This window comes from Podarcis bocagei (assembly GCF_964188305.1).
Source record: "Podarcis bocagei genome assembly, chromosome: 1".
Lineage (NCBI taxonomy): Eukaryota > Metazoa > Chordata > Lepidosauria > Squamata > Lacertidae > Podarcis > Podarcis bocagei.
In genome coordinates this window covers 46,975,245-47,000,192 of record NC_138125.1, presented here as the reverse complement: position 1 = coordinate 47,000,192, position 24,948 = coordinate 46,975,245, and the positions used below count along the sequence as shown (strand labels likewise).

At 42.2% G+C, this 24,948-nt stretch overlaps 1 protein-coding gene across 2 annotated transcripts; it reads left to right on the top strand.

Moving 5' to 3' along the window:
• Positions 1-2,465: 2,465 nt before the first annotated feature.
• On the top strand, positions 2,466-23,981 carry PTGR2 (prostaglandin reductase 2). 2 transcript variants are annotated; one of them, XM_081211860.1, is made up of 10 exons: positions 2,466-2,572; positions 8,059-8,138; positions 10,929-11,047; positions 13,451-13,642; positions 13,752-13,922; positions 15,346-15,555; positions 18,894-19,015; positions 20,070-20,157; positions 20,694-20,733; positions 21,506-23,981. In XM_081211860.1, exons 2-10 carry the CDS (start codon positions 8,102-8,104, stop codon positions 21,568-21,570), a joined length of 1,044 nt encoding a protein of 347 aa, XP_081067986.1. In that variant the 5' UTR covers positions 2,466-2,572; positions 8,059-8,101; the 3' UTR covers positions 21,571-23,981. The 2 variants fall into 2 exon arrangements, with proteins under 2 accessions (XP_081067986.1, XP_081067987.1); XM_081211861.1 differs by lacking the exon at positions 13,752-13,922.
• Positions 23,982-24,948: the final 967 nt, after the last annotated feature.

Genomic DNA, 24,948 nt, shown 5'->3' with positions numbered 1-24,948 from the left:
ACACACACACACACACACACACACACACACACAAAACCCCTGCTATAATGGTCAAGTGTTGTTGTTTTTTAAAAAAATGATAGTTTTCATTTATATACATTACAACAATTATTTAACCATAATGTTAACATTTTCAACTTTGACTCCTTTCCTCCTCCTCCTTACATTTGTTTTTGTCCTTCCCTGCATACTTCAGCTTGCCTTAACTTATTATTTTAATCATCTATCTATCTATCTATCTATCTATCTATCTATCTACTGCAGATTTTTACAATAAAATGTGTAAAATGTCTCCACCTGTTTACAATTTGTTTGTAAATGCTCAATAAACCATTTCCATTCCTTTCTAAATAGTTTGTTGTCTTGATTTCTTATTCTTCTGGTAAGTTTTGCCATTTCTGTATACACCATTTCTGTATCCATTCTTCTTTCATCGGGATCTCTTCATCCTTTCACTTTGGGGCAAATACATAATGGTCAAGTGTTTTAGCTGAGTTGTGAAGCACACAATTAACATACCACTTCTCCTGCTATTCCATGCTTTGCAAATGCTTCCATATTCCTGATATGTAAGAGGAGGAAAACAAACCACTATTTACCAGCTTTGATTTTTATTTCAAATTAAATCACAGCACCATCATGATTAAAGGGATAAAATGGAGTTTGCTTCTGCTGTCCTGATACTAAACACGACCAATCTGCAACTATGTACAGTGGTGCCCCGCAAGACGAATGCCTCGCAAGACGAAAAACTCGCTAGATGAAAGGGTTTTGCATTTTTTGAGCTGCTTCGCAAGACAAATTTCCCTATGTGCTTGCTTCGCAAGATGAAAAACGAAAACGTCTTGCAAGTTTGTTTCCTTTTTCTTAACACCGTTAATACAGTTGCGACTTGACTTTGAGGAGCAACTCATAGAACGCGGTGTGGTAGCCTTTTTTGAGGTTTTTGAAGACTTTGGTGATTTTTTAAGCTTTTCCAAAACTTCTTTTGCAGCCATTTGGTAAGTTAAACTTTTAAAACTTTTTGGGGGGTTTTAGATTTTGGGTTGGGGTGTTTGGAATTCAAGGACTTGGTGTTGGGGAGGGGTTTGCAAGAATCTGGAAGCTTGTTTTTTTCCCCTACATTTTTATGATTTTCTGTGGCCATTGGGCCACTCTGCTGTTTTTTTTTTTTTAAATCTGGATTTGAATTTCTGTGTGGTGGGTGGCTGGGGGAACAGTTGAGGAGGGGGTTCTTCAGCAAGAAGCAGAGAGTGGAAGAGGAACCTTCTTCGAGTGGTCCCCCAGAGTCTTAGAAAACGTACTGTACACTTTGTTGATTTTTAAATGTTTTTCTGTCATGTTTAGAAACTTAATTTATTGTTCCTCCAATTTTTGAAATACTCTTTACAGTATGTGTGACTTTAAAGAGCACTTAATAAACTCTTGTTGTACCAAATTTGGCTTTGTTTGGACTTTTTTTGACCATAGGAACGCATTAATTGAATTTCAATGCATTCCTATGGGATTTCGTGCTTCGCAAGACGAAAAATTCGCTAGACGAAAAAACTCACGGAACAAATTAATTTCGTCTTGCGAGGCACCACTGTGCTGCGTGTGCCATGTCTAGCCAATTTCTGACCAGGTGGTTGGCAACTCTGATGCAATTCCCAAAATAAGGCCTCCTTCTTCCCAAAAAAGTACCACAAAATAAGTATTGTTGTATCATGGAGCTAGACGGGGCCATGAGGATCATGTAGTCCACCCCCCAGCAACGCAGGAATATGCAGCTGTCCCATATGGGGACTGAAACTGCAACCTTGGCATTATCAGCACCATGCTCTAACCAACTGAGCTATCCACTGGGCATCTAAAGACTAACGAATTTATTATCACATAAGCCCTTCCAACCCTGCAATTCTGATTCTGTGGCTGTGAAAAATATTCTGAGCTTCTAGAGTTTCACAGCCACAGCACCACCCCAAATTAATATTATGAATTCTGTGTTGGTAATCATACAGTGGAAGCAGACAGAAAAATGCATGCAACAGTTGAAGCAAAAAAATAAAAATCCAGTGCCTATTCATACATCAAATTAATACAGTGAGCATGGATTGAAAGTACTGTATACTGAGTGTTTGGTCTCAACGACACCCTCCTATTACACATCCCAGAGGTCAAAGTTCCCAGGTCAGAAGACCTGTCATTCAAACAGGCTGCACCTCTCCTCTTCCCCGATTATAGGCATGCCGATTTGGGAGTCAAACCCCACCCTGTTACATGGAGCTTAATCTCAAATAAGCTTACCTAGGACTGCAGTTTTAAAAGTAGAACAACAAACACGAAAGTGCCTCTGCTCCAAAGCAACGCAAGGCTGCAATTTCGACTGCTCTTTATCCATGGTGCAACCATACCTAAGTGGGAAGGCTTGCCCCTTTTAAGTGGGCCCGCGGTTCCCTGCATTACCCTTTTAAGAGGCAGGCTAGGCACATGCTGGGAAGGTCTCCTCCGGAGGGCTAGTTGCCCTTCGCGCGATTTCTTGGCGATCCGGAGCGCAAAGGACTGGCTCGGGCCTGCGTGCATTACCGACAAGGTGATCGGCCGGTTTCTGCCTCGGGGGGAGAAACGGGAGGAGGAGGAGGAACCCAGCCCCCCTGCAAAGGGCTTTTCCTTTTCTCCTCTCCAGCAAGAAGCATTTGCATTGCAGGGACTCGCATTTGCATTGCAGGGACTCGGCCATAGCTCAGCAATAAAATGTTTGCTTTGCATGCAAAAGGTCTAAGGTTCACTGCCAGGCAGGCGGGAGCCCCGTCTGAAATCCCGGGATTCGCTGCTAGTCGAGGTACACAATACTCAGCTAGCATGGTGGAGCAGTGTTCCGACTCGGTGCAAGGCACCTTCTAAAGCTGCCTATGGGACAAACTTTAAATAAGTTTCCTTGCAAAACTGTTGAGTCCCTTGCCTCGCCTTCTGTGCAGCCTGCCCACGCCCACCTCCTGACCACCGAAGCAGCTTTCCTGTCTCTTTTTAGCAGCTGCATGACAAGAGCTGCATACCAGGCGGAAGTTCAGCAGGTGAAGTCCCCCCCCCCCCTTGCACGGTGGTGCGGTGACTGAACAGTTTCCTTGCCTAAACTTTCCTTTTGCAGCTATTAAGTTAGGAGGAGCCAGCAAGAAATGAAATGAAAACCTAGATGTGAGCTGCTGCCCTGGTGCGGTTGACACTTTGGAAAATGTTACCAATTCTTGCGTAGGTGATGATTGGCAGGGACAAGGGGAGTCATATAGAAATCAAAGGGCGACATGTTGTTTTGTCTGCAAAATAGTAGAATCATAGAATTGGAAGCAACCATCCAGCCCTCTGCAATGCAGGAATCTTTTGCCCAATGTGGGGTTCAAACTCACAGTCCTAAGATTGAGTCACTTGCTCTACCAACTGATCCATCAGAGATTCTCATGTTGTTGTTGTTCTTGCACATATGTCAGGAAAGTAGATTATAGGTTTTGGTGGGACCTATCCTAATATTGGGACACAGGTGGTGCTGTGGGTTAAACCACAGAGCCTAGGATTTGCCAATCAGAAGGTTGGCGGTTCGAATCCCTGCGATGGGGTAAGCTCCCGTTCCTCAGTCCCAGCTCCTGCCAACCTAGCAGTTTGAAAGCACGTCAAAGTGCAAGTAGATAAACAGGGACCGCTCTGGCGGGAAGGTAAACAGTGTTTCCGTGCGCTGCTCAGGTTCGCCAGAAGTGGCTTAGTCATGCTGGCCACATGACCCGGAAGCTGTATGCCGGCTCCCTAGGCCAATAAAGCAAGATGAGCGCCGCAACCCCAGAGTCGGCCACGACTGGACCTAATGGTCAGGGGTCCCTTTACCTTTTATCCTAATATTATATAGGAACTTGGCTCAAAGATGAAAAGTGAATGCCCCTCCCTGGCCCTGCTTCATGTTTTCCTTGAGTTGTCCCCCTGGCCAGAATGTGGCCTTGATCTCTGCCTCCTGCGTGGATAGAGACGGCTGTGTGGGGTGTATAGAAATTAGCCTGCTGAACTAAGGACAAAAAGCTTTGTGCTGCCCACATTTGCCCCTGGCCCTGCTATCACTGGCATGTGGCCCCTGGAAGGGTCACCAGAGGGGAAGGTGGCCCTTGGGTGGAAAAATATATTCACCCAGTCAAGTAATATATGATGGTTATATGTCACCAGATATCATTTTCCAGCTGTGTTATCTGCAAAGCCTGTAGAGCAAAGGGCATTCACCTACAGCTTCTCTTACTAATTACAGTAGTATTATTATTCATTCAATTTATACCTTGCCTTTTCTCTTGTAGGAGCTCACTGTAGCAAACAGATCTGCAGTTTAAAACTGAGAGAAAACAAAAGTGTTCTAAATCAGTTTAAACATTCTAAAGATGATTACTGTTAGAAACATCTATAAGCAGTGCCAGTTGAAAATATTATTCCACCCAGTGACTTCAGGGTTGCCAAGAACAGTTTACTTTCTTTTTTTCTTTTAATGCCTGGATCTGCAGCAATTCAGAATGTAGTTCCATTAACATGTCTGCAAGGTCAAGGACTAACCAGAATATCACAAAATTGTGGCAAGCTTTGAATCCTCCAGATCTCTTCATAAGGCAGGATGGAGGTGTGGGGGAGAGAACCTAAAACAAGAAATGTGAGATTAAGCCTGCTGTTGTAGCTTGTAGATTGAGATCCAAGACAGTCACTCCCTGAAGTTTAACTATCATGATGCATACCTAGGATTTGGGGATAAAAAAGTAATGGCTGATCCCCATCTCTGGCTTGTAAGCCACATGCAAGGGTTCTCCCATAGCTTTTTTTAAAATGGTGTGTGCATCTTGCTTCCCCTTTTTCCTTTGCACTTTTAAAAATAGTTATTATTGAATAAAACAAAGCATGACTAATTACAAACAACTGGACCCCCACCCGATCACTTTTCATAATATATACATTCAGGATTGTTGTTTTTTTGCTTTAAAAAACTGGGGTGCCAGTACTCGAGTGATGTGGGTGCCAGCACAAAATGGCTGCCCTGTGGAGCAAAACAAGAGTTTGTATACCTTTGTATACATTAGTCATAACAACAAGTAATAATCCAGCATGTTTTCTGAGTCGATGCACTACTAGGATTTGGAGGCACGGATAAATAAACTACCTTTCCCTTATGCAAGCGAAAGGAAGTGCCTGAAATTACAAGCTGAAGCTCTTTTCAAGGGCTGCCTCTTGTGCTCTGGGCACTCAGGGAAAGTTCAGAAAATCACATCGTTTTTCTCGGCATGTGCATCCCTTTTGCATATGGAAGTTTTCCATAAGCTACAGTTTTCCATTTGGTCAGAAATGGGAAATGATGATTAACAGCTTTGAAAACAACCCAGGATATTAAGTCACAATTTACTCATTTGAAGTTGGTTTAATATCATGGCTTGCTCCAGAATTCCTAACCATCGTTTCCCAGCTCAGACTTGGTTTGCTTGCTGGCTCTCGAAGGCAGGGTAGTGTGTACAGTGGTACCTCGGGTTAAGAACTTAATTCGTTCTGGAGGTCCGTTCTTAACCTGAAGCACCACTTTAGCTAATGGGGCCTCCTGCTGCCGCCGCGCGATTTCTGTTCTCATCCTGAAGCAAAGTTCTTAACCTGAGGTACTATTTCTGGGTTAGCGGAGTCTGTAACCTGAAGCCTATGTAACCCGAGGTACCACTGTATCTCTACATTAAGCTAAGATCTGATCAAACACTGTCTTACTCTGTAGGACATGAATGAGGATGAGAGGATTTTCCCTCTGTGATCCTTGAATTCCATCCCTGTATTTTTGAATCCCACTCCCATGTTGCATTATAATTATTTTGTCCACCTCCTGCTCTGAAATAAGTGTGCATCTGTTTTAATGTGATGACTGAACGTTCAATGGAATAAAATGTCAGCTTTAAAAATGCATTCAAAAACATATGAAGACCTTCTATAAATAGTGTAATTATTTGCTAATGCTGTCCACAAAGTAAAATCTCAGTTTGCCTTGATAATTCACCATTCTTCTTTTAATATCAGCAGAGTTTGTCCTTTGCATTTGATTCTAAAGTGTACTTAAGTGTAATGTACATACTACCTGTTGCTCAGTCCAGCTTATCGTAATGTGCAACTGTTATTAGAATTGTGAAAACTGCTATTAGAAATGAGCAGGTGTTTCAACATAATGTAGGGCTGCCATATATCTTGATTTTCCAGGACGTGTTCTGGAATTTGCCCCTGGAAATGGCGTCCTGGATTATTTCTGAAATCGGGCCAATGTTCGGGGGTAAAATTGGGCCAAAAAATGTCCCAAATATGCCCCCAAAAGCTCAACAACTCTGTTCTGATTTTCACTTCTGGAGATATGGCAACCTTAGGTCTGGTTTTTACTTTTTGAAATATGGCAGCCCTAACATAATGGGTAGTGTGTATGCCATGGTGTTCTAATTTTAGCATTATGTATCTGTAAAAATAGAGCTTGCATAATCCAAAGGTGAGTGCCCAATCTTTACATAACAACATATTACTTTCAAAGGTTGTGTGGTCTAAATGCTTCATGACACTTTGTATCACTAATGTGATATTTGACTTCACAGTCACCTCTACTCCTCTTTCAAGCGGCTAAGGACTGCAAACGTTTAGAAGGAGGCTGTGCAGCTATACAGAGATTCCAATTTTCGTTTCTTAAAAACTGAAGATTTCAGCAGTGCCATTGTTTCTCCAGAATGACAGGTCTTCTAATAAATATAATAAAATAGCATGAATGTCACAGGAATTAGGGTGGGTGTGATCTTTCTTCTACCTGGAACAAGATTGCTAGTTAAACCAATCCAGATCCATAATTTAACAGCAAGAAGACTTTTACCTTCTTCAAATCTGCATAGTTCACAGAAAAGGATTGTGCTGTTAATGGTGCAGTATCTCTGATGATGATAAAGCCATACCATTAGTAAGAGTTTGTAGGTGCAGTTCCTCAATCGTATTTATGTTGTTATGGTTAGTTACGTTAATGGTTATTATTATTATAATTATTATTATTATGGATTAATTTGTAATTAAGTCTGTTTAGAATTGCGGCTTTTGTACTTGAAGATCTACCAACCAACGTTGGCTCTTCTCTGGTGTTGATGCTGGAAAATGCATTCTCCTTGGCAGAAGCTTTGACTTAATGCCCATTGAAATCCAGCTGCATAAAAAAGCCAGGTTGCAAATGCTTTTCAATGGCTGAGCCTTGGGTTCCTGCCCGTTGCCAGAACAGTTTCTGAAGCATATTAAGACAAAGTGCTAGTGTTTATATTAATGTTATTTTTAAAATGGCTTTTGTTTGCATGGTTCTTGCATATTTTAGCAAGCTTAGCTCTTTCCCACTTTGTTCTTTACACCATGCTTTTGCAATCTGTTCTTCACCTTCTGTGCCTGCTAACATTGTTTCCCATCAACATACTTGCAAGTCCTAGAGGCCGAGAAGAAAGCATAGCACTTTGCTGGATTTTCGTACCTAAAACTCGGATAGACGCTTAGTTGTTTGCATTTTCTGTGTCTGTGGGAAGCCAATTAATGTCCAAAGTGATAAATCTAATCCCTCTCTTTGACTTCTTGCATTGGCTTGGTATGCCCACAACTCTAAGCCATGGTTTGTCTAGCCCAAGTGTGGTTTGTTTGATCATCCAAAACCTGCCCAACAGACTCACCATGGCTTATTTTCTGTCTACAAACTATGATATGAAGCTGAGCCTTGTTTTTGGATTATGAACCTTAGCTTGATTGGATGATGGTTTGGTGTTTTATCTGCACTCAACAGCCTTGTTTAACTAAATGCTTGCCAAGTTACAAAAGCACAAGGCAAGGGCAGCTGGGAAACAAAACAAGCCTTGGTGGAACAAGCCATAGCTTGTTTGCTTCTCTGTGAGACAACTCATAATTTGCTGAGCAGACCATGGTTAAAAGAAACCACAGTCTAGTGTTATGTGTGAACACAACCAAAGTCCTCTCATTTATTATACTAAAACAGAAGTCTTGTAACCTTATGTGTGTTGAATATCTTTTGCTTTGCAGTGAAACCTACTTCTACCTGTGCAGGATTTTGGCAAGAGGACTGATGATTATACAAAGAGTTGTGTTGAGCTCACGCCCTGGTATGTTTCTACTTGTTGGAGAACGATAATGAGTTTGGTGTGCTTGCATAATGTGGAAGCCAGGCAGGAAAAATGCAACTACCAGCCAGATTTCTGCAGAAAGCTTTTGACAGTCGTGCTAAAAAGCCTGTGGTGAAACCTTTTAACGGCTTATGTAAAATCTTCAGAGAGGCATTCACAGCAGGCATTCTTTTTATACCAGAAGTGTTTTTGAAAATTATCTTTGCTGTTGTTGTAAGAATGCAACAGTGTAAGCAATAGGCTTACTAAGAATAGTATCATCTTACAAAGCGTGGTGTGAACTTAAGCCCATATGTTGTAAGTAGCAAGAGCTGCACATGAATTAGTGATTCATACCAATAACAATAGGGAACAATTTAGTACCAGTAACTAGGTATGGGAAAGAAATCCAGTTCAGTCCACCTTTAAAGGCAAACCTGCTTAAGTCATGCAGGTCTCCAAATTTTATAATTCACATGCACAAAAACATGTACAAAAGTGCACATACTAGGGTAAAGCATGCATAAAAATGCACATATCCATCAAAATAACATGCAAAATGCATGGTAGGAAAACTTGATTTGTAAAAATATGTATAATAGGCTAAACCTGCATATAAAAATGTGTAAATTAGTATAAATTATCACTAAAATGCTAATGAATTTTCATGAGGACTTTCAAAACAAAAATCATAAGCTGATTTCAAAATGTTGAGAACTGAATATTGCAAAATGAGGCGGAAGAGAATGATTGTACACCACCTTGATCCTTGGAAGATAAAATGTGTTTATAAATCTAATAAATAAATAAAATGAAATAAAAATGAAATATTAAAAGTTAAGTTTTGAAAAATGATAGAGAATCTGAAATTGGCAAATTGGCCTATCCCTACAAAGAAGTAATTGATGAATGGCTAAGATGGCTGCATATATCCTTCTAGCCAGTTGTTCATTTCTCTTTCCTCTCAAGTTTATTAAGCAGCTGGACATCCTTGCTCTTAAGTTTTCATTATCTTTTCCCAACTTTTTTCCACTTACGTCGCTGGCATGTTGGAAAGATACCTTTAAGTAGTCCCCAAGCTCCCGAAATCCTGTATCTAATTCAGATAAGTCCCAGAGTTTTTTCCGGAGCTTGTTTTCATTTATTTATTTATTTTAAAAAATTCTATAACACTGTTCATTTAAAGAAAAGAAAAAATCAGAGGGCTTTACAACAATTACACATAAAACCATATATGATTAAAAACCATGCGCGAAAATCAGGAATCGACTAACTATTGAGGAAATAGGCATTCTTAATTGCCTGCACAAGTCTTGACGGAATAGAAAAGTTTGCAGCAGGCGATTTGAAAGCTGAAGCAGACGGTACCTGCTGAAACTCATGTAAGCATAGTTAGAATATCATTGAGCTAAATATGCTTTGTCAGGCCTGGAGTCAGCAGACAGCAATGGCAGGCGGGTGCTGGGGGCCCAGGAGGGCCGACTACAGCTGATGTTGGCTCAGACAGATCTTCATTGTTGTTTGTTTGTTTTTTAAGTAGGCCTCAATGCTGAGAGGAAAACACAGGCGGCTACAGTTATCATGTTTCTTCTCCCAGTGCCTCAAGACCCAGAGAAATTTTTTTTGGGGGGGGGGGGGAATGAAGATAGCGGTGATTGCAGCTATCTTGGCTGGTGCAGTGCTTCTGCTCAGTGGATTGTGGGTAATGCTAAGAGGAGTACTTGGCAGCTGTGGTGCACTTTTGGGGCACCTCCTGCTCCTCTAATCCAGGGGTCCCCAAACTAAGGCCTGCAGGTCGGATAAGGCCTGAGGGACTCGTTTATCCTGCCCAAAGCGACCACCGCCACCCGCTCTTACCTGCGCTGCGTGGCTGGCCACTTCTGGGTCGGAGGAGCACCGGAAATAGTTTGTGCACATGCACAAGCATTATTTGCGCATGCGCGTTATTTGTTCATGCGCATGCGTTATTTCCAGTGCGCATGCAGGTCAGAGGAGGCCCGTGCACATGCGCACATGCTATTTCTGGTGCTCATCTGACCCGAAAGTGCGCTGGAAATAACGTGTGCGCAAGTGTATGGCCATGCGCTCCCCCGCCCTCTGGCCTGCCACGTGATCGGCGTTGGAGGCACTGGCCCGAGGCGCGGTAAGTTTGCTGACCCCTGCGCTCTCACTGCCCACCCAGTTAGCGCTCTTGTGCTGCCAGGAGAGGGGTACTTGGAGAGGACCTCAGAGGGCTCAAGGCCCCCTCAAATCTGTTCCTGGCATATGTATCACACTCAATTCAGAAGTTTTAGAAATAATAGAGGACTGCCTGGAGGAAGCAAGCAGGGCAGGCAGGAATAGCGGCAAGATGGAGAAATATACTAAGAGGAAGGGAAGTCACAGAGTTGAAACATAAGGAGGCAGGGAGGAACTGATAGGGAGATGCCTGGGGGAGGAGTTCACAGGATGAGGCAATAAAGTTTACTGGAGTTCAGTTATTGGTTTGTTTTGAGTCATCTGAGCTCAGGTGTAGATTTAAAACCCTGATTTAGCTGCTCCAGCAGCCCTCCGCAGCTGTTCTGACAACTGCCTAAACCAATATGTGAGGGACGGGGAACAAGCTTGCTGGGCTTGCCCCTCGTTCCCATCCTGCCCCATGCATGGAAAGGTGCCTGCTTGCTGTCTGAAGTTAGAAATACAACCCTGCTTTCCCCTGGCACTTGCCCAGTTGCTGGAACGCTTGAGGAGGGTGAGCATCTGACCAAGAGAGAAATTTTGCCATTCAACTTGTAACCTAACCTATTCTAGGTGTCAGTGGAGAGCCAGTTGCAGGAAACTTTCGTATGGAGGAAGCTACCCTACCGGATAAAATTGCTGAGGGTCAAGTCAAAGTTCGTACGCTTTATCTGTCCGTTGACCCTTATATGGTAAGTATGTGTGGCAGGTGGTTATGTGATAAGCATGCAATAAAATTTGGAGCTCACAGAAGCTCAGTTTGCCAGCTGTAGCATTTAATGTGATCAAAATTATTCATATCTCGGTCCAATATTGGCTTATGTACAGTTTCGATTTGGTGGTCTTTTGGTCTGCGTAGATAGCTATGAACTGAGTATACACGTACTTGTTTTTTTTCCCTTGGTGTGGCCCATATCAATTGCCTGAGTGTTTAAAACAGTAGTCAGGACTGAAAGTAACATAACATAACTTAGGGTTCCCATATCTCTAAAAGTGAAAATCTGGACACAAAAGCTTGGCAAAGTTGTTGAGATTTTTATTTTTTTTGGTAAAATCTAAAAAAATTTTTTTTGAGCTATTCTTAAGGAAATTCACCAAAATCTACACTTCTGACGTGGGTTGCCATACGTTCGGACGCCATATATCCAGACCCTAACATAACTGCTGTGTGTGTGTGTGTGTGAGAGAGAGAGAGAGAGAGAGAGAGAGAGAGAGAGAAGAATATCAGGATCTTGCTCTGCTTCTGTCATGAGAATGTGGACATCCGATAGTGTTACATGTATGAGCCAACCATGCGATTGCCCAAGTGTTGTTCATAGCTAGATAGCTTTTCTTTGAAGCCTGCTTGAGTGCTTCCAGTTCTCTTAAGATTCCTTCACTGCTCTACATCACAAATATAGAATTACCGGTTTACCTCAGAACAGGGCCTAGAACAAGGTTGAGTGGGGAGGAATGGATTCAGAGAAGTAGCTGTGTTTAGGCTCTTGCGGGGCTGGGGAACATGCTCCCCTTCAGATGTTGTTGGACTCCAGCTCCTGTCAACCCAGGGTGGTTGCCCATGTTGGCTGGGGCTGATGGGAGCTGGAAGTCCAAGCAACATCTTAAGAGCCACAGGTTCTATACCCCTGGCTTATTGCAACAAAAAGCAGGGGAAGTATTGTGGCATAAGGGCTTCTGAGCCTGCTGTTTTCAATGGGGGAAAAGCTCCTATTAGTGCCAGTGTAGCCTCTCTGCTCCTCGCCTTGAATCAGGATGTGGTGATTGCAAAGTTCCTGCCCCTCAATTGTCCTCACCCTGTGCTGTCTATTTATTTTCATTTTAAAATGGTCTATACAAGAACTAAAGATGTGACCAATGTCGTATCTAGTTTGGCTCTCAGTAACCTTATTCTGTAATATTCTGAGTAAGGGAACAGGGAATATTTCACAAGCTCACAGGTTCTAATTTGTTTACCGACAAAAGCTGGTAAAGGAAGGTAATTAATAAATGGTAAGGATTGTCTGCTCTAGAACTACCGACATTCCAGTCTAGGAGGATAGGAATCTGCCTTATACGGAACCAGGCCATTGTTCTGTCTGGCTCAGCACTGTGTGCACTGGCTGGCAGGAGCTCTCCAAGGTTTCAGACTGCGGATGTTCCCAGTCCTACCTGGAGATTCTTGAGACTTTCTCCATGCCAAGTTGACAGATGCTGTACCATAGAACTATGGACCTTCCCTTATTCTGTTACAAGTGAGAGTCTGAGCACAAGGTTGCTAGATAGACAGATGTTGTAGATAGATACTCAGGGTACAATAGTGCCAATTATTTTCCTACTCAGTGAATAAAACGATTGGTTTTTTCCCTCTTGGTTTTAGCTGTTCTTACTTTTTCCGGAAGTCCCTGTCAGGGAAGAAGGCAGCAAATAAATAGATGATAATCAGTATTAAAAATTGAGATATGAAAGCTAGGAGCTAAATGACACTTTAAACCTAGGTTATGGGTGCAACAAGGGAATGTCTAGGCTCGCTTTTTTATAACCAGAATACAAAGCTGAAAGTGAATGAACTGCAGCTAAAATCTTATGTTCATTTTTCACATGGTCTGATCCTCATCTGAAGACTGCAAAAAACAAAGCCATGCTTCTCCTGCCCGCTCACCCTAATATTCTTAAGAGGATCTCTTCTCCAGTCTTCAGAGAGTGGCTGGAAGTGGGTAGGCAGAAAAAGGTCCTCCTTTCCTTCCAGTTTTAATCTGAAATTTTAGGCACAGTATTGCACCCAGAGCTCAGAAACTGCTCGTGCTAATGAAATTCCCTGTCGCAAAACGCGCCTAGAACAATGGGAGTTTTGAACGCTGATGAAAATAATAATAGCATAGCCCTTTAGTCAAGCGGAACTGAATAGGATTTCCTTCAGTGTTACTGTGCATTGCCATGTTGTTAATACAGGAAAAATTAAAAGACCCTATTGTGAGGAGGAATGGATAAATATAGAAGCAAAAAGCTCCAAAGATAAGACAGGGTTTTAGTTGTTGGTAATGTTAAGAGATGTTCAGAATAACTATACATGGTTGTATTTTAAAGGATTATCTCATGGCAAACATTTTGTCTTTCAGCGATGTCGTATGAATGAAAACTCTGGTTCTGAGTACCTCCAGTCCTGGAAGTTGTCTGAAGTCACTGATGGTGGCGGAATTGGTTCTGTGGAGGAAAGCAAAGATGCCCGTTTCGCTGCAGGAGACTTTGTAACTTCCTTCAACTGGCCCTGGCAGACGAAGGCCATTCTAGATGGGAAGCAGCTTGAGAAGGTAGAGTTCTTGCATAGAGGAAAGGCAGCTGATTGTTCCATTTAATTCAGGGGGTGGGGGTGCTATAACACTGGGGCCTATGCCTTTTAAACAACTTGTCTCTGTTCAGATTGATCCGCAGCTTGTAGACGGTCATCTTTCCCATTTTCTGGGTGCAGCTGGCTTGACTGGGCTGACATCTCTGCTAGGAATAAGGGAGAAAGGACATGTGTCTCCAGGTGCCAATCAAACTATGGTGGTCAGTGGGGCTGCTGGTGCCTGTGGTTCATTGGCTGGGCAGGTAAGCTGGTTTAAGACTAGTATTTTCATCTTAAGAGGAGATTTTTTGCATATTTTGAGGTAAACGGTATTAGCTGCAGATGTAATTGTGTTCATGTTATCCCAGTGATGTGGGAGCCACCGGATGAGAAACCATGGACCATGTAGTGGGGATGCTGAGGCTCCTTCCCATGCCAGTGTCCACCCTTGGGAAATGGAGTTGGTACTCATGTGTGGAAGAGCTACAGCAGGGCTCCTCCTTGTGGTTCCAGACTTCTCACGTTACCCCAGTGGTGAAGGATGGAATAGTGCTGTAGTGACTCCAAAGTCACAGGAACAACAACAACAACAACAACAACAACAACAACAAACAAGCATAACATTTGGACCGACCAACATATCCAAATCTCCTTCATCTCCTCAACACCCTTCTGAAAACCACTTACAATCACTCACCAGAAGCTGGCTGAGCTTTCACCTTGGTGGGGATAGCAGGTGAAATTGAGGGCCTTTGATTAAATCAGTTTTGCATAGAGGGGGCCAAGGCTGAGAAACAGTGGCCCAGGAGAGATGGCCAGGGATGTGTGTAAGGCCACAGACTCATGATATAGTTGGTATTTCATAGACCTGCTGGCTGTATGAACCAGCACCTCCAAGTGGACACATTTGGTGGTGTGATTTTTGTGATTGTAGCAGCTTTTTTCCAAGCAAATCACTGTGGCTGTGAGTCTGCTGCATGAGACACAGGCCTGTCCACATTTCATAATTAGTTAGCTGTTAATCCACTCCCCCACTCCACATTTGAATTAGACTGAAGTAGTCTACAACAACTTTGGTGTTTTCCAATCATACCACATGGCCCTTTCTGTTGTGCTTTTCCCCTCTTCTGATTTGTTGATTATATTATGCTGATTAAGTACCAAGAGGGTATGCCCACAGAGGGCATGCACACGTTGTTGTTGTTGTTTTAAAAAACCTTTCCTCGCCCAAGAAGCGCATAAAAGCACAAAGTCAGGCAATTGTCCATTTGCTTGTGCAGTTTTTCTGATTTTGTGGATACCTGAGGGATCAACAGGTGGACGAAATCCTCCGTGCATAGGAAATAGTTGCAAGCAGTGCCAGAAGAGATATGAAACCATTGAGGAAGTAGTGGACATGGTAAAAGGAGTAGCAGAAAGTGACATCATTCATTGATTATCGATCCACTCATTCATCCCAAAGCACCAAAACAAATTATCTGCAATCCCAAGTGGAGTGAATTGGAACCAATTTTGTGGATAATCTCTTATGCACTGACTTCAGACCCTCACTCTTGTGATTCCACTGTACCCTGGTTATTTTGTTACAGATTTCTTTTTGAAATAATCATCATGAGGCATGACAAATTGTTGCATAGTGCTAGGAGTTGATGAACTGCGGTGATTGTGGTTTTGATGCTTCCAAAGATAGGTTCCCTGGAGGGCTGTTCCAGAGTGGTTGGTATCTGTGGCACCGACGAAAAATGCTCCATTCTGGTGTCAGAAATGGGGTTTGATGCGGCTATCAACTATAAGAAAGAGGATGTGGCACAACGGCTGCACGAGCTCTGCCCGGCGGGAGTGGATGTGTACTTTGACAATGTTGGTGGAGACATCAGTGATACAGTGATCAGTCAAGTGAGTGTGCATGTTACCCATTTTGTGCCTTCCCATTAATTACTCCGGACTTCATGCAAACTGGTAGAATTTTACTGTAAATCTGTCTGACCGATGAAAGACAAGATTATCACGATAACCTTGCCCAGGTATGCTGCTAGGACCTTTGCGAGGCTTCTTATGCATTAGGCATTTAAAGAGGTTAAAAGTACATAGACAGGGGCAGGTAGTGCATATACAAGCCTCTGCCCATGATCTCCCCCCCCCCCATGTGCTCATCTCAGACTTTTGCATGCTGACTTAAATGGCTTAAAGGAGGTTTTTGCATCTGTTTAGCTGAATGCAGGTGGGAGCGAGCAGCTGAGTACACTTGCCCCAGGCGTTGGAGGGTTAAGTTGGTTGGGGGGCCCCACTGGGGATGGCTGCTTTTTTGTTTGTGTTTATAGCTTTATTCCAACAAGATTCCTCCCCTGGGCCTCAGACAAGCTCCGCACAGGCCTGGCTGAATGTGCCTAGAAGTCTCCCAAGTGACTGGGAGCCCTGCTCCATCTGGATTCCCAATCACACAACAGCTTCTAAGGATCTTTGGTTGAGTGCAACTAGAAGTCCCTTTAGACCTTCACACTCAGCATGCAAAGGCCTGAGAGGAGCTCCCACCTGTGCAGACATTGAAGGTGGAACTTCTGTGTGCCTCCCTTTCCCTCTACAAACTTTTAAGCCTTGCCTGTTCAGGCAAATGTCCAAAGACAGCAACAGGGCCACAACTAATAAAGAGTTTTAAAAAGAATAGTTGCGCTGGGAGTTTAGTGGTTCTGGGGCAGGGAAGGAGATCTTTCCAGTTATTGCGCTGGCTTGTACTTTGGTCTCTGGAGATTACTCAGTTCGCCTCACCCCACTGTGCAGTTTCCACTAGACATTTTTTTTTAAATGGACGCTGCACTCCTATGCACGCTTACTTGTGAGTTCCATTCAGGGCAGTGTGACTTAGGTGTAAGTAAAACGATTGCACTGTAAAAGTGGCCAAGAGCCTTTCTGAATCTTCCGTTTTAAATTTATTTTTTGTTTAATTAATTGGAGGCTGTGTGCTGCCCTTCTGTTCAGCTGTGCACACCTGAATGAAGCAGCCATAGATCTAGAGCACATTCCATCTTTAAGAGTTAAACTAGCTCCCTGCTCCGGAGTCAATTCAGAATGCCAGTACTGACATCCACAGTGCAATCCTTTGTATGTCTCCTCAGAAGTGATCCCCATTAAGTTCAATGTGATTGACTCCCATGTAGGTGCATATAGGATTGCAAACTTGAAGCTTTACAAAAGTATAGCTATCAGAAGGAGCAATTCCTTTCATATGTACCTTTTTAAATGCTCAACCGGGCTCTAGACCCCAGGTGCCACTGCCATCCAAGGTAAGACATGGAGCAAAAAGAGTGTCGTAAGAACTCTTTACCTTCGAGCCTGACTTGACCACCCTTGCTGTGGACTTCTAGACAGGTTGTTATCATTTGAGACAACCTTCTCACCTGCCAAATGTGGTCTGTGGGAGGTGGGAGAGATGATAATCTGGCCTGCCATCCTGATCCAGTTCCCTGCTCCTGGTGTAAAGTGTTCTTGTGGCACATTTCAGCTGGATGGGAGAAAGCTTTATCCATTTCACTGCTATTGTTCATGTTGCTTGGCATGGTGACAAGTTAATTTTGTTCCCCTGTAATGCACCATTGACTGAGATGGAGGGTATGTTGACATATATTTACTCTTGTTTTTCATATAAAAGAGTACATGAAAAGACTATATTTCTGGTTGTTGTAGCAGCATGTAGGCCAGATGAACTGAATGTTCTTCAGCTCTGATTCATAGTGCATTGTAAACACACACTGTTTCTTTGGGCTGTTCTCTTAATTGGCATGGGTAAACCAATTAACAATATTTAAACATTTTAACAGTTGCCATTTAGTAAGTTTTTTCAGACTGCATACTGGGGTCTCTCAGAAGCCAGCTGGGGTTCCCCTATGAGAATATTGGTAGTGGCAAACACATTTCTCCACCAGACAGTTCTGGTTTGCTGGTGGGGGGAGTGCGGGCTGCCCCACCTTTGTTGTGCAAAGTTGCCCCTCCAGATAGCAACAATTCAGTAACACTTGGGAAGCATTGCAGAACAACTATTTAAGTAGAATGGTGTGTGGACGGACCAGTATAAACTACCATCAATGCACTGCTATTGTGTCAACATACACCCACAAAAAGGCCCGCCAGTCCAAAGGGCATGTCTTTATTGAGCATTTTTTCTTATTTGTTAATGGGACAGTTACATGACAATGAGCATTCATCCTCGTTGCATGCATAATGTTTACAGTCATGTCTTCCCATTAATTGTTTGCTCATCTTTTACTTTTCAGTGCATTTCCCTGTCACTTTCCTAATTGCAAACAGTTGCTGTTTTAAAGTGGATTTGTTGTGCCACTGCAATTTAGGGTTCACCTACAGTGGTGCCTCGGGTTAAGAACTTAATTCGTTCCGGAGGTCCATTCTTAACCTGAAACAGTTCTTAACCTGAAGCATCACTTTAGCTAATGGGGCCTCCCGGTGCTGCTGCACCGTTGGAGCACGATTTCTGTTCTCATCCTGAAGCAAAGTTCTTAACCCGAGGTACTATTTCTGGATTAGTGGAGTCTGTAACCTAAAGCGTCTGTAACCTGAAGCGTATGTAACCCGAGGTACCACTGTATACTGTTGTTTAATGTAAATAGTAGGCCCCTGTACCTCCATTAATTCTCCTTCACCCATATGATGTTCTCTTCTAAATCACGACCTTCCCATACATTCCGCTCCTTCAATGTGGATCTTCTCATACCCTCTCCTTTTCAGCATATATCTGGTATAAGAAAATCCAGATTGAGGAAGGAGAAAGTGTAGGAAGGTGATGATTTGGAGGAAAACATTGTATGGAAAAGGGAGAATTAATGGAGGTCCAGGAATCTTACTATCCACATTAAACACAGTATGGATTACCCAATTTTAATCAACTTTAATTGTGCAAATTTGGACTTCTGATATGTGTTTGAATTCCTCCCACGAAATAGTGACAGTCTGTAGGAGGCACCTTTAGAGCTCCATGATACTTCCACTTCCTTGTCCTTTTATCACAGTAGCTGAGACTTCACCCTTTTCTGTTTCCACCAACCGCTGCTCGCAGAATCTGGGGCAGATCTTATTCCTTGAAGGAAATCAAGCACTTGGCAATGCAGCCCTAGATCCCTTCTCGAGGAACAGAGCAATGGAAACAGAATGTACTTTATGTATGTTTACAGCTTAGTCTTTATGGCAAGGCAGTAAAGTACTCTCTCTCATTTTGTCTCCAACAGATGAATCCAAATAGCCATATCATTTTATGTGGCCAGATCTCCCAGTACAACAAGGATGTACCTTATCCCCCTCCTCTGCCTCCTGCAATAGAAGAAATAAGGAAAGTGCGAAATATCACAAGGTATTTCTCCTTTGTTGGCCTAGCCACCTCCTGGGCCGAACACATTATTATTAATTATCATTATTATTTATTAAATTTCTAGACCTCCCTGTATCTGAGGATCACAAGGAAGTTTACAATATCAAAACACAAAAATACACAACCCCTTTAAATTTTTGTGGTTTACTTTTGTTTTTTGATTTTGATGTGTTATGTGTTTTGTTTTTGTTTTTTGATTTTGATTTTTATCGATTTGTATTGTTTGATTGCTGTTTGCTTTTCCCTTTTTTTTCTTCTTTGTCTCTCTGTTTTTTCTGTAATTTTAAAATGCTTAATAAATATCATTTTTTAAAAAAACACAAAAATACACAACCCAGTAACAAACAAGAGCAACAACCCCACAGTTTAAAAGGCCATGTTAATATTTTTTTGTCCTAAGGGCAGACTTACTAGATCTTTGCATTACAGCACCTTTATGGAAAGTTGTCCCCTAAATGTTTATTTGAAAATAGAGATCAATCAGATATTTACTGAAACCAATATCCATGTTGCTTGCCATCAGTGAGGAAGCCACTTGACAGAAAACAAGCTGGGAAGAAAAGCTTCCATTCACTCTTGAGGGAGATGCACCTAGTGCTTGAGGCGCATGGACAAATGTGCAGCTAATAAACTGCTCGTTGGATAAATGTATGTGAAGTAGGGAAATGTTTTCTTTTGTAATATCGCTTAATATTGTCAGATGTTTGGTAAGCTGAGGATACACACTTACTTGGGAATAAGCCCCACTGAACTCAGTGATACTTTCTTTGGAATAGGCTTGCCTAGGGTTTCCCTGTCACTTTCCTAATTGCAAACAATTGCTGTTTTAAAGTGGATTTGTTGTGCCATGGCAATTTAGGGTTCATCTATACTGTTGTTTCTGCAAAAGATGAATATGTTGTGCTAGAAAATCTAATTACTGCTTTAAATTGGTAACTGCTGTAGTAATCCCCTCTTGCACGCAGAATTAAATCTAAAATGTTTTCAACTAACATCACTACCTAATGACTGAAACACCCATTCTCCTGTTTCATAGGGAAAGATTTCTAGTTCTGAACTATGTGGAGAAATTTGCAGCTAGTACTATGCAGCTCTGCCAATGGATCAAAGAGGGAAAACTGAAGGTATGACACAAATCTGAAGGTAATTGCGTATGGGTTGCAGCTCTGGCTTTTAATCATGAAAACCAGCTTTTCTCATTTGTCCTGGTCATTGTATAGTGCCTCGAATATCCTATTTCATCCAATGAGCATAGAAGCAGTTTTAGAAAAACAAAAAATTAATCATCTAGACTGCTTTCAGCTTCCAAAATGAGAGCTCAAAAGGACCAATATGGAGTGGCTTGCAAAGCATTGGGATTCAAAGCTTGGTAACCCTGCAAATGGGGTTTCGAAAGGTTGGTGGGGCAACCCACCTGTCATTCGTGTAACTGGCAAGCGGATTGGCTGGCTGGGTTGGGGCTGGCAGAAGATCAGACCCCCAGAGCAAAAAAGGTTCCTCAGCTTTGACTCTAGTGAATTAGATGAGGTAAAACTAACTTCTTTTGATATATATATATATATATATTATTCCCCAGTGAGTTGAAAACTGTTTGCTTTTAGGAAACAAAACCAGAGTAGAAAACAAACACCTTATACTTTCTTATTTTCTACTTTTACAGGCTAAAGAGACTGTAGTAAAAGGCTTAGAAAACATTGGAGGTAAGGTATTATTTGTTCTTCACAGTTACCTGTCCTTAAGCACAGGGCAGGGATGAACTATAGTCTAGTGGTAGAGCAGGTAGACAGCCCCAGGCTTTCCAGCTCCAGTTGAAAAGATCTGGTAATAGGTGTTGTAAAGTATGTTCTTCAACCTTTCCCCACCCCCAACCCTACGGAGGATGTTGGACTACATATCCCATCATTCCTGGCCATTGGGTAAACTGGCAAGTGATGATTGGAGTTGGCTGCATGAGGGCCCCTGTCAGCAGTGCTGTTTTTCTAGAAATTAAAGTGCTAGAACTCACCATGAACATCTCCCTCACTCTCTTAGAATGTGACAGAACTGAGTTCCTGTGAGTGCTCCCTTAAAAAAAAACAGCCCTGCGTGTAGGCATTATAAATATGGCTTCCTATGAACACTAAAGCTATGGGATGCTAACTTTATCCCTTACACAGTTTAGGAGTTTGATTTAAACTGAATTTACTTCAGTTTAGAAGCATTTGACTATAAATCTATACAGAAATAAAATCCAATAACTGTGTTAAATAGTTGGGCATTAAAAAAATCTCAGGTAGCCTTTTTAACAATGCATTAATGCTTAACCTTACAAAAATTGTCGGAAGAAAAATCATTTTACAGGCACAAAACTGATCTTTGCATTATGATTGTTTTGGTAGCAAAGAAACCAAGTACATTTAAGTCCAGTAAGAAATGATTCTTTTTAAAAAAAGGAACAATGCTCTTTTACTAATTATTTTCATTTTTTTGTAGCTGCTTTCCAGTCTATGATGAGCGGGGGCAACATCGGGAAACAAATAGTGCTTGTTTCTGAGTAAATAAGTCATCATACTGTTTCCTGAGTGTCAACTATGAAAAAAAAGCATCTTTTATTTGCAAAAGTTTGGCATGATAATCTCCTTGGATAGGTTCTCCCGTTGCATAACCAGAAACAGATTTCTAGTTTCGTATTCTCATTTAATACCTGACATTCTTATCTCACTGTTGTGACACTAACAGAAGGCAAGTCCAAGTTTTGATTCCAGGTCCCCTTATCTGATGTTCCATGTGTATTTCTGTACACATTGCCTTAAGACAGGGATTTTGTAAAAGTAAGAATATTATCTGTGCTGCCCTTGAATCTCAAGTGTCTGAATACTACTATTTAACAATAATTGTGCCACACTGTTATAGTACAGTGGTACCTCGCAAGACGAATGCCTCGCAAGATGGAAAACTCACTAGACGAAAGGGTTTTTTGTTTTTTGAGCTGCTTCGCAAGACGATTTTCCCTATGGGCTTGCTTCGCAAGACGGAAATGTCTTGCAAGTTTGTTTCCTTTTTCTTAAAACCGTTAATACAGTTGCGACTTGACTTCGAGGAGCAACTCATAGCACGCGGTGTGGTAGCCTTTTTTGAGGTTTTTGAAGACTGCTGATTTTTGAAACTTTTCCAAAACTTTCCTGACACCGTGCTTCGCAAGACAAAAAAAACCGCAAGACGACAAAACTCACGGAACGAATTAATTTCGTCTTGCGAGGCACTACTGTATATCTCGGTTGCTACTAGATGTGAGAGGACAAAGATAAATGCTTCTGATACTACAGCTGTTAAAGCTGTTTTTTTAAAAAAGTTCTAACTGGGCTTCTTGATTAATGTGATCAACTGTCCTTCTAGGTACAGTAACCTGATTCCTTCAGTTCTTCATAATCCTGCCCAAACCAGAGTATACACATCATTTATTGTATGCAACAAAAGAAATCAAATTTTGTAAGAACAGGCCACACCACAAATTTTATTATCACATTGTATGTATTTGGGTTAAAGATAGGGGAAAGTGTGTGGCTAGGAGCATAAGAGTTGTGTAGTGTTATAGCTAATGCAATGAATTTGGGTGGTGCCTGGTTTGAGTCTTGAAGCTGTCATGATCTTGCTAGGTAAGCTCAGCTTCACCTGTCCCCATCTACAATGTGAAGGATAATAATACTGACTTACCTTACAGGTTTGTTGTAAGACTTATGAGATTTTATATATGAAATGCTTTGAACACACAAGAGCTACAGAAATGTTAATTACCAGCACTGCAATTAAGGTATGTGTTCATCTACTTGCTCAGTGATGACATTCCTCAGGAGCTGATTAGTGGGATAGGAGAGCTGGGGGGGGAATTCACATATGGCAATCAATGCGCCCCTTTGGTTTCAGATAGTACATGGATAGACGAGTCTAAGAAGTCCGGGACACAATTTTCATAACTCTCTCGCATCTATGGTGGCTCATTTACCAGAAGGAATGTATTTAGCATTAAGTCTTGGAAGTGTATACCTGATTGCGCCAGATGTGAAATCTGTTGACATTATTTTCAGCTCTCCTATCCCACTAGATCTCTTCCAGCACTATTGGAGTACACTACTACGTAACCCTAAACTCATGCATCTGAATCAATTACACCATTTCTGAACTGGAATTGGTATCTGGTGCATGATGACTCGGTGCATGATCATACCGAAGGAAGCCCATGTTTCTCCTGTGAGATAGATCTCTCTTATATTCAAAAGAAAACTGGCAAACGGAAGCCATTACTTACAACTCCAAGAATGGGTTTAATATACCTTATGGATGCGGGTAGCACTGTGGTGTAAACCACTGAGCCTAGGGCTTGCTGATCAGAAGATCGGCGGTTTGAATCCCCAGAACGGGGTGAACTCCCGTTGTTCAGTCCCAGCACCTGCCAACCTAGCAGTTCAAAAGCATGTCAAAGTGCAAGTAGAAAAATAGGTACCGCTCCGGCAAGAAGCTAAATGGCGTTTCCATGCGCTGCTCTGGTTCACCAGAAGCGGCTTAGTCAAGCTGGCCACATGACCCGGAAGCTGTCTGCGGACAAACACCGGCTCCATCGGCCTATAGAGAGAGATGAGCATGCAACCCCAGAGTCGTCCACGACTGGACCCTAATGGTCAGGGGTACCTTTACCTTTACCTTTAGGTTTCTTCTATGGGTATTAATACTTTGCCAAAGTATATATAAATGTAACCGGAATACAGCTGTGCAATTTAGTATCTACTATGGGGCTCATCTTTTGGTGGGATAGGACTTACCTTTCTTGGTGTATTCCTGGATGAGCTTGTTAGGAATTTTGTATTATGGTTTTAAATTTTCTGCTTTTCAACATTGTCTGTATTCTATTTTGCATAGTTCTGGGACTTTTTTTGGTAGAAATCAACTAACATAATAAATTGTAATAAAATAACTGTTGATATCATCTTCGAAAACAAGACAACTTTCAGAGGTTGCCCACTTGTAGGGGGGCAGTAGGCAGAGTGGGAATTTTGAGAAAGTGCTGTAGGTGCATAGCACAAAATGGCTGCCACATGCAAAAAGACAAGGGGGGGGGTCAGTGTCCCCATATGGTGCAGGCATTCCTCCCCCACCAATGGGAAACAGCTACTTACATCAGCTGCTACCACACCTGTGTACCTCTCCTCTGTTCAGAACATATGGTGGATGGGTGTCTACTCTTGGCATCCAATGGAATATGGAAACATTTAAGGGAGAGGCTGAGCAACTACAAACAAACTCAGTAAGAAGAGCAAACAGCCTTTTTGTGCAGTGTGAATTTTTGAAAGGATTCTTACTCTTGAGGCCTTTTGCAGGCACACCAGTGCCCAATACTATAGTAGTGGCAGCCTAAACAACCATTTGAGTAATAGGGGAAGAACTAAATAACACACATTGATATTTGCTTATAGCGAGGGTAGCCTGACTCAAACCAGCCAAGCCTCCCCTGCAACTTTATCTCCTGCTTTGATCGGGTGATAAAAACTCTGTCTGTTCTGTAGTGTGATCTTTAAAGAGCAGACAAAGTGCTTTATCTTCTGCTCAGGAGATAAAACATCCCTCTGACTGCCTCATAAGAGTGGATTTTGATGGAGCAGTCAAGACTGATATTATATTTCTAATCTCAGCAGAGAGCTGAGAGATAAAAGGCGGCATTTCCCCCCTAACCTCATTCCAGAGCTATGGGAGGGGAGCTGTCATTTACTCTTAAAGAGAAAGCAGGGGAGAGGCAGAGTGGTGCTTAGCACTGCGACTGGAGGTGTCACATCTCTGAATGCTCTGTTTTATTTTGAGAAAGATGCTTTATAAAGGGCAACCAGAGGGATGTTTTGCATAGACTGATCTGTACAAAATAAAAGGTGCAATTTCCAGCTGCTCTT

Bases quoted from the DNA above. Each gene is read 5' to 3' on its own strand.
- PTGR2 (XM_081211860.1), top strand. From the start codon at position 8,102: ATGATTATACAAAGAGTTGTGTTGAGCTCACGCCCTG. The intron at 8,139-10,928 runs GTATGTTTCTAC...AACCTATTCTAG, and splicing joins TGTGTTGAGCTCACGCCCTG to GTGTCAGTGGAGAGCCAGTT. The intron at 11,048-13,450 runs GTAAGTATGTGT...TTTGTCTTTCAG, and splicing joins TGTCCGTTGACCCTTATATG to CGATGTCGTATGAATGAAAA.